Below are 10,318 nucleotides of genomic sequence, written 5' to 3'. Positions count from 1 at the left end.
ACGGTTATAATGAAAATGTGAATCATATTCAGAGTAATATTTAATTATACAAAGCTATTCGTAATTAGGCTTTAATAACATCAACAATATTAACAGGAAAGATGAAGCCTCTTGCTCTTAGTTATTAGTACCCGATTCTATTTATTTTAGCAGTATTCTTTAATCACCACATTCCGTTATTTGCAGTCCTTTTTTTTGTTAACAATATACTAAATACTATTTTTAAAACGAAATTGAAAACTCTGGAGATAAAATAACAGGCCTTTACCCAATAAACACATTTTCTTCGCGCTGTATAATAGCAAAATTGAGTTGTCACACAAATCCAAAATCCAACCCTCTTATGAGTGTGGCGTTAATAAAAGCCTCCAATATAATTCCAAACTTTATAAATACCATTTATAACAACCCCGCTTTGTTTTATTCTAACAAAAACGTCTGACGCCCTATTTCTATGAAAACTTTTTAAAGCACTTTAAAACTTTTAAAACTTATAAGCGTTGAGACAAAAAGTTTTGATATTTTGTGTATTTTATGGAAGCAGTATAACGCTTCTACAATATAAATTACTGTAAACGGTTAGACTTAAAAATGTACAATGTATGCTGTAGATGAACTAATAATTCCAGTTCAGACCGAACACTAATTATCAGAAGATGGAAAACCTTAGTTGAAAGCAGTATAAGTATGTATTTTCTATATATATTATGTTTTCTATTTCGTTCAGAGGGATAGAGGTTTGGGGTGGGGCGGTAGACACGCTTTGAAGAAATGCCCGAGAGTTGAATTTTTTTTCTTGTGTGACTGTCACTAAATTCCACACAGTAACAGAGACAAAAAAAAGACTAACTATGGCCTTAACATTACTCAAACGAAGAAGAAAAACTTGATACAGGGTATTACATTACTTAAACCCAGTTTTCTGAGTTAACCTTGGTAGTTTATGATTAAAGACAGCTTAGACGACATGTCTTGTCTCTGGCTTTATCTGTAGATAACGTCCTTACAGGTACACACAAGTACAAGGTAAACACTGACTATACAGGGGACGTAACTACGATATACATAATAACAAGGGACGTAATGATAACTAAAAACAAAATGTAACTACGTAGCATATTGTCAAAAACTTTGATGTTTAACTTTAGGGTAGTACTTTTTTGTCGTTAGTTATGTGGTTGTGTATATGGAAACGATCCACTGTGGTGACCCAGTGACCTCAGGGGTTAAGTGAAGATAATGGATGGATGGACATGGAAACTGTAACCATACATCTGTATATTTACAGGCTTTTTACAAGCTTTTATTTAACTCACTTCCTCAGTCTGTCTTCCTTAACATTAGTAAAGGTATCCAATAGATACTAAAGTGACCCACGCTTTTCTTTATAGTTGTTTAAATAGTAGTCTATAATTTATTTTCTAATTTTTAGTGCATGATTACATAAAAGCTTGTTATTAAAACGTTTTTTATGAATTTGTTTTCTTATTTTAATTCTATGTATTGTATCGCAGCAGTTCAAAATGTTTTTAGTTAAATAAACAAGTAATACACTTTGGCCAAGGGGCGGAGTGGTCTAGCAGTAGAGCGCTAGACTGCTAACACGAAAGTCTTGAGTTCGAATCCGGGTTCAAATCAGTTGGCCGTCCCTGAGTCCACCCAGATACTATAGTTACCCAACTCACGTTTGGGAAATTGCTGGCCACACTATTCCTAAATATACCGAGGTCACAGAAACAGGTGAACTGTACTTGACTTGCCCCATAGACAGTCAGTTTTGGAAGGGGACTTGGCTTTTTTAGTTTTACACTTTGGGTAAAACTATACTAAAGATTTTAATAAAATATTTTAGACGCGTGTTGATCTTAGAATAAAATGATAAAAAGATTATTATTCATGAAAAATGCTTATTCATAAAAAATACATAGTATATATTCTTTTACAAATCCAAAGACTTTTTAACTAAGCATACATATTTGTATCTCAAAGATGTATAGATGTAAAGATCGTTAGTCGAAAATTTACGCACATTAGTTTTGCGCACTATTATTACTGAAAACATTTGGGCGCGTTCAATTAAATACTTGTATGCACTAGTGTTGCCGTGAGATATTACGTTTTGTGTTTTTAAATTTCAAAGCTTCTATCGTAATGTAAGTAACACGATTTTTGTAGATTTATTATACAAACATGATCTAGATTTGGACGTTATAGATTCAAATATATAGCCTACTTTTGAGGATAGCCAATTCATCTATTCTAATAACATATTTGTATAAATAATGTGGTAAGATCAAATGATAATTCTAAGATTAAAATTAAATTTCGCCTTTTATTTTAATTTTGTCTCACTGTTATCAATCACATCCGGTTAGCCTTTTCCTTAACAATGACTATGATGCGTATTATACTTATGCCTTTTAAGACTGTAGACACGATAATTAAGCCTATCGTAAGGCAGAAAGTACTCCGTTGATTGTATTTAATGACAATGTGTAGTCGACCTATATTATTTCTAGTGTGGCAAGTTTAGCCCCTGCTTTAAGGGTAGGGTGTTGTGGTGGTGTGAAATCTAAGAAACGGGTGTATGTGAAGGGTAGTACTGTAAACAGTGTGTGTGTTTCTATGTGTGTGTGGGTCTATGTGTGTGTGCGCGTGTGTGGGTGTGCGCGTATGTGTGCGTGTGTGTTTGTGCGTGTGTGCCATTACTATTATATTATTGGATAGTATTGAATCTGGGTTTGTTGATGAGTACGGTGTTGTAAGGAGTGAACGAGGGTAAGAAGGGAAGTGATTGGCCGAGTGACAGCGGATGTGAGTTGTGAGCTGAGAGAAGAAGGATGTGTGTGACAGTGGATGTGTGTGGCAGTGGATGTGTGTGGCAGTGGATGTGTGTGGCAGTGGATGTGTTTGGCAGTGGATGTGTGTGGCAGTGGATGTGTGACAGCGGATGTGAGTTGTGAGCTAAGAGAAGAAGGATGTGTGTGACAGTGAATGTGTGTGGCAGTGGATGTGTGTGACAGTGGATGTGTGTGGCAGTGGATGTGTGTGGCAGTGGATGTGTGTGACAGTGGATGTGTGTGACAGTGGATGTGTGTGACAGTGGATGCGTGTGACAGTGGATGTGTGTGACAGTGGATGTGTGTGACAGTGGATGTGTGTGGCAGTGGATGTGTGTGGCAGTGGATGTGTGTGGCAGTGGATGGGTGTGACAGTGGATGTGTGTGGCAGTGAATGTGTGTGGCAGTGGATGTGTGTGGCAGTGGATGTGTGTGGCAGTGGATGTGTGTGACAGTGGATGTGTGTGACAGTGGATGTGTGTGACAGTGGATGTGTGTGGCAGTGGATGTGTGTGGCAGTGGATGTGTGTGGCAGTGGATGGGTGTGACAGTGGATGTGTGTGGCAGTGGATATGTGTGACAGTGGATGTGTGTGACAGTGGATGCGTGTGACAGTGGATGTGTGTGGCAGTGGATGTGTGTGGCAGTGGATGTGTGTGACAGTGGATGTGTGTGACAGTGGATGTGTGTGACAGTGGATGCGTGTGACAGTGGATGTGTGTGGCAGTGGATGTGTGTGGCAGTGGATGTGTGTGACAGTGGATGTGTGTGACAGTGGATGTGTGTGACAGTGGATGTGTGTTGCAGTGGATGCGTGTGGCAGTGGATGTGTGTGGCAGTGGATGTGTGTGGCAGTGGATGTGTGTGGCAGTGGATGTGTGTGGCAGTGGATGTGTGTGGCAGTGGATGTGTGACAGCGGATGTGAGTTGTGAGCTGAGAGAAGAAGGATGTGTGTGACAGTGGATGTGTGTGGCAGTGGATGTGTGTGACAGTGGATGTGTGTGGCAGTGGATGTGTGTGGCAGTGGATGTGTGTGGCAGTGGATGTGTTTGGCAGTGGATGTGTGTGGCAGTGGATGTGTGACAGCGGATGTGAGTTGTGAGCTAAGAGAAGAAGGATGTGTGTGACAGTGAATGTGTGTGGCAGTGGATGTGTGTGACAGTGGATGTGTGTGGCAGTGGATGTGTGTGGCAGTGGATGTGTGTGACAGTGGATGTGTGTGACAGTGGATGTGTGTGACAGTGGATGTGTGTGGCAGTGGATGTGTGTGGCAGTGGATGTGTGTGGCAGTGGATGGGTGTGACAGTGGATGTGTGTGGCAGTGGATATGTGTGACAGTGGATGTGTGTGACAGTGGATGCGTGTGACAGTGGATGTGTGTGGCAGTGGATGTGTGTGGCAGTGGATGTGTATGACAGTGGATGTGTGTGACAGTGGATGTGTGTGACAGTGGATGTGTGTTGCAGTGGATGCGTGTGGCAGTGGATGTGTGTGGCAGTGGATGTGTGTGGCAGTGGATGTGTGTGGCAGTGGATGTGTGTGGCAGTGGATGTATGTGACAGTGGATGTGTGTGGCGGTGGATGTGTGTGGCAGTGGATGTGTGTGGCAGTGGATGTGTGTGGCAGTGGATGTGTGTGACAGTGGATGTGTGTGACAGTGGATGTGCGTGGCAGTGGATGTGAGTGACAGTGGATGTGTGTGACAGTGGATGTGTGTGGCAGTGGATGTGTGACAGCGGATGTGAGTTGTGAGCTGAGAGAAGAAGGATGTGTGTGACAGTGGATGTGTGTGACAGTGGATGTGTGTGACAGTGCATGTGTGTGGCAGTGGATGTGTGTGGCGGTGGATGTGTGTGACAGTGTATGTGTGTGACAGTGGATGTGTGTGGCAGTGGATGTGTGTGACAGTGGATGTGTGTGGCAGTGGATGTGTGTGGCAGTGGATGTGTGACAGCGGATGTGTGTGGCAATAGATGTGTGTGACAGTGGATGTGTGTGGCAGTGGATGTGTGTGGCAGTGGATGTGTGTGACAGTGGATGTGTGTGGCAGTGGATGTGTGTGGCAGTGGATGTGTGTGGCAGTGGATGTGTGTGGCAGTGGATGTGTGTGGCAGTGGATGTGTGTGGCAAGCAGGTTTTGACGTATGAAGACAACAGGATAAAATATTGAAGAAAGCGACAAGTGTTGACATTGTTACTTGGAAGTGATTTGACTTAACCATCCTTACTCCTTGAGGAACATGGGGTCTCAACCATAAACTTCCACTTTGTCCGATTCCCGGCTAATTTTGCTTCCTTTCAAGACAATCCCGCTGTATTCAGTTCTTCACGACGACTTCGCCTCCACGTCTGTCTGGGGGGTCATCTTTTTCGCCTTCCCCGGGGGCGGGTGTCACATTAGTGTTGACCATTCGCAGTGTGTGTCCCATCAACCATCCAGCGCCACTTCCTCCTTATTTGCTCTTTCATGAGCTCCATCCTAGTCCTTCTCCATAGGAGAGGCACTCAGTTCAGCCGCCTTAATTTAAAAATCTGACACAATTGTTAAATTAAGAAAATAGTCGTTCTTAAAACACTGTATTCACACTAACGCACAACTTGTGATTGAGCACCCTAAACCCGTGAACCACGCCCTAACAGTTGTCGCCATCAATTTTAAACTTCATTGTTGTTTAAGATGACTTAAACAAAAAAACGTACATTTGTTTACCTTTAAATAAATTGCAATTAATGACAAAAGATAAAAAGTCTCGAATTAAATATTTAAGAAATCGTATGCGAAGTCAATGAAGTTAACAAAATATGAATGTACTTATCAAAACGCGATTGTTTAGTTCTTGTCGGACTTAGTGGTGACTGTTGTCTCGATGAAGGAATTACTTTCTTGAAAGATCTTGATATTTTTAATTATTGAAATTAGCTTAGACATGAGCAAATTTAATTGTTTTGTTTTGCAAACCTATGTTTAGAGTTTTAATAAACGGTTTTATATAGGCCTATTTTATGAATTTAGTCATTTTTTTAGTTAAGCTTCTATATATTTTGGGTATTAAACAAAATCACCGCAGACAGAAAAATGTTTCATTCGTTCATCGGTGTTATTTTAGAATTAGCTAGTTAAAATTAGGTAAAATTAAATATTTTTATATGGCCACATTGTTGCGACCAACTTTCATTTAACTCTAAAAAGTTTGCACAGTTCAAGTCATTTTATTCATTTCACTTTTATTCACCAATCAACGTAATGTACACTATGCTAGTTGCTACTAGAGAGCGTGAAAAAATATTTTGTACATACATTTGAAGGAATTGTGTGGTCAGTAATATGCCCAGCCTCCTATACCTTCTCTAATGTTAGTCAAGAACCGGACAGTACTGGGTAGACATAGAGACGTCCTGCAGACTCAAGTCCAGATCGAGACCCGAACTCGAGACTTTCCGGTTAAGAGTCGAGCGCCCTACCAAACAACCACACCATTCAATATTCTTTAACCATTTTTTTCTAGTTAATAACTCATCATCTTTTAAACATTATTTTTCAGATGTTCTCAAGTTTTTAAATTCTAAACTTTACTTTAAAAAAAATGGACGAGGAATACGACAGCTCTCACACAATTGTAAAAAACACAGAAAACCTTCTACAGGAAAAAAGTTTGTTGGATTTTACTGTACACGTTGAGGACGTTGATTTACCATGCCACCGTGTTATTCTGGCAGCGTCGTCAAATTTCTTCAGAGCACTTTTACTGTCTGACATGAAGGAGGCTAAGGAAGGTCGTGTGACAATAAGCGGGATTTCATACGAAACATTTCAACTCATCTTGAAGTCCATCTACAATGGGAAGATAGATTTGACTCTGGACAATTTTAAAAACGTATGGCAGGCAGCAGATCAACTGCAGGTAGATTTTATCGTAGCACACTGTGAGGATTTTGCTGCTAAAGCCATTACTGTCGAGAATTTTGAAAGTATTGTGATCACCGCTACATGTTTCAAGTCTGAAAAACTTCTGAAGGCTACAAAAAAGTTTTTGTTCGATAACTTTGACACGATGAGTGAGCTAAATGTCAGACCTATAATGGAGCTCGAGTTAAATGAGTTTAATGAATGGATAGATGCTCGCGATCTTAAAGTTAGGAACGAAGACTGGCTCATAAAAACAGTGCTAAAGTGGGTGGAGTATGTACCAGATAAAACACAAAGCAAAGACAAGGAAGAAGACAATACTGACCCACAACAAACTACAGAAAAAGAAAATCAAGTCGATAATGAATCTGAAATATGTTTATTACGAGATGAGAAAGGTGATTTGAAAGGTAATCCAAGTAAGAGAACTCAAGCTTTGACAACATTATTGAAGTCTGTGAGGACGTGTCTTGTGAGTACACCCCTTCTAAAACATTTGCTAAAACATCGATTGATAATCAACAACACTGAAGCTAGAGATGTTTTGATTGATGCTGTATTGTATAAGACAACACATTATAATCACGGACAATGGCGAACAAGTGCCATACATCGAGCCTCGAGTGAGTGGGAGCATTGCGGTGTGGTGTACATAAAAAACAATGAGTTCCTCATTATAAGTGCATTTGATTTCACGATGTACACCTGTGTTAAGAATAGTGACATATCTCTGGATGTAACTTTAGTGGTTTTTGACTCTTGCTTGTACGCCGCTGGGGTTAAAGAAGACACTGAAACTAACAGCTGCTTGTGTGTTTTGAGCGGTAAAGCATGGAGCAAAATTGCTGAAATACCAGCCCGCCATTTGATTTTAGTTGCATACGAACACTGCATTTTTATATTGAATAAAACGACTACTGAAATTTATCAGATATTCCCAAAATGTGGGAACCCAAAAGTTGAAGAATTTACTAAGCTTCCCGAAACCTTCAAAGTACAACAAGCAATAAATTATCAGAGGATGATTCTGATTTTCAGTTCTGTTACCGTCAATGATGAAGAGAAAACTGCAGTTCATCAGCTGGACATTCTAACAAAGAAATTTACAGAGTTAGAACAATTGAATGGACCAGCAGAACAGATAACAAGTTTCAGCGATGACAACTATACTTATGTACTACAAACCAATGGAAATGTATGGATTGTTGATCGTCAAGTTGGAAATGTGACATTTAAAGCATTGGGAAGTTTGTGGAACACACCAAAAATATTGTATGGTGCCCTGACAAGCGGACCAAAGCTCATAATTTCCCACCAAGGGGAATCCAAAGTACAGTCGGAGAATCTGAATGAGTTTACACCGCCTCTAGGGGGCTACTTCAACCAAGTGTCGTATTGGAGTGAGGTTGATGTGCCATGTTCCAATTTTATTCCAGTTGTGTTACTCAAAAGTGAATTGCTACCAATTTAAACAATATCACAACCATTACCCAATATGTGAGTATGGGTGTTGAGTTGGGTAAGTTACATTGTTGTATTTGAGACTTTGATTGTTGTTGAAGCACACGCGAGAAGACCACTCAAAACTTGTCTTTCTTTGTTTAATATTGACGACACTGTTTCTCTGGCGACATAGATTTAAGGTAAAAATTGATGCATCTTAAAGTCATAGTTAAGCCGGGATCTAATTTAGGACTTTCTTTGACGAAGGTATCCTGTCGTATTATTAATGGGGCCTTAAAAGTACCGTTTTTCATGAACGCATGTTGAAGTTTGGGTGCAGTATACATATTTTAAAGTGTGTTGATCGATGAAGGGAAAAAAGATACATGTGCCTATTGTTTGACAGTTGTGCAAAATAAGTTATATTCAGTAGAAGTAATTGGTTATTTATTTGTTAGATTTATTTTAAGTATTAGAAAAGGATTTGAAACATGGTGTTTATTTTACTAATTGTAAGATTAATATATAAATTGCCTAGTTAAAATATTTTTCCTAAGCCATTAGTAGTTTTAATTAATATACTTTCAACTTACCCCTTTTAAAAACCTAAACCATTTTAGAATTTTGTTTTAAAAACATTTCATTTTAATTTGTTTGTTTGATTTTTTAATTTGATCAATTTACACATTTGATTTACTACATTTCGGTAATAGTTCTCATTTTAATTGTTTATTTCATTTGTATTTGAAATAAAATGGTCGAAAACAAAATAATGCTTTTGTTTACTTTTTTACAATGTTAAGAGTTTTATTTATTTCGTCGTGTTTGTAATATACTTATCATTGCGTTAAAACATAAACTTGATTTGCAATATAGCTCTGGATGTCAAATGATAATATAAACATCGTGCACCATATTTTAATGACTGTAAGCATGAACACAATCATTCAATCATTAAAGCAGAGGTGATGTTAGGTATATCCAAATGTCGTGTTTCAATATTTTTTTTTTTAATTTAGATTTGTTGCAGATAAGTTGCAGTAAAATTTTGTCGTGCACTGTCATGAGTATCGACGTACTTGACGTGCAATTAACTAACAGTAAGACATTACGGCTATCAAAATACCTGAGTAGCTACAATATTCATTATTAGCATGCTACAAATTTTTACAAACAACTGCTTACAAATGCAAATAAAAGGACTGCCGGCAGGGATTCTTTAGGAGATTATTCTACGGTGGTAAGGGAGGGGGGTAGCTTAGAAATCCGGATGGTGCGTGTCAAAATATAAACGTTTGGGGGGGGGGACAAACATCGGTTAAAGCATATATTTTCTATATAAATTAAGTAATCTTCGACCGTGGGCGATGGAAGAGATAATTGTGTGTGTGGGAGTGGAGGAGGGGTGGGGGGAATTCTCCCCTTCCCCTTTCACCTTTGAAGAAATGGCTGAAATTCTGGGTAGTGTTTACATTGTCTCAAAAACAGTCCGTTTATAAAAATGTAGTTGCTGCCCTTTTTTCCCTCACAGAGAAAACACCATGAACGACCACACATAGTACAGTAAATGAAATTTCGTCTTATATCATTGATGTGCATATGCAACGTACCGTGTCTATTATAATTAAAGTTCCTAACCACTTTCTGGTGGTCATAAATAGTCTGAGTTAGTTGTTTACAGCGAATCTAAAGACAGAAATACTTGTGTTTGTGTGTGTATGTATTTCTGTGTGTATGTGCTGGGGGGGGGGGGGGGGTTTGGAGAGGCTCTACTTGCAGCAAGCCTCGCCCAGTGTACAAGTGCAAGGTTATTCACTGTCCATGCAGAGCTAAACGTCTCCTGCCCAGTACAACAGGCTCTAGTCCTACACTTTTGTTTGTACGCTGTATAAATTATACTTTTATTATTTCTACTCAAGTTGTTGCAACTATTTACCCTAAACATTGTTAACTAAATTCTGTAAGAAACCTGTGGAGCGTCCATAGACCATTGGCTATTATTAAATTGTTATCATATAGCTATTATAGGTCGTATGAGTGTATGTTATCTTACAACTTTCTATAAATAGTCTTAACGAATTTTCTTATGTAATGAGTAATTTAAACTATCAAAGAACATCAATAATT

The 10,318-nt window shown here is 38.9% G+C and overlaps 1 protein-coding gene across 1 annotated transcript; it reads left to right on the top strand.

Annotated features, from left to right (window-relative positions):
* The first annotated feature begins 2,090 nt into the window (after nt 1–2,090).
* On the top strand, nt 2,091–8,949 carry LOC131952854 (uncharacterized). The gene is made up of 2 exons (XM_059315749.1): nt 2,091–2,153; nt 6,384–8,949. Exon 2 carries the CDS (start codon nt 6,426–6,428, stop codon nt 8,217–8,219), a length of 1,794 nt encoding a protein of 597 aa, XP_059171732.1. The 5' UTR covers nt 2,091–2,153; nt 6,384–6,425; the 3' UTR covers nt 8,220–8,949.
* Nucleotides 8,950–10,318: the final 1,369 nt, after the last annotated feature.

Source organism: Physella acuta, unplaced genomic scaffold (assembly GCF_028476545.2).
Source record: "Physella acuta isolate Inbredline_101_S28 unplaced genomic scaffold, ASM2847654v3 ptg000073l, whole genome shotgun sequence".
Taxonomy (NCBI): domain Eukaryota; kingdom Metazoa; phylum Mollusca; class Gastropoda; family Physidae; genus Physella; species Physella acuta.
The sequence above is the reverse complement of the archived record's forward strand: the minus strand, read 5'-3'. Positions and strand labels throughout refer to the sequence as shown.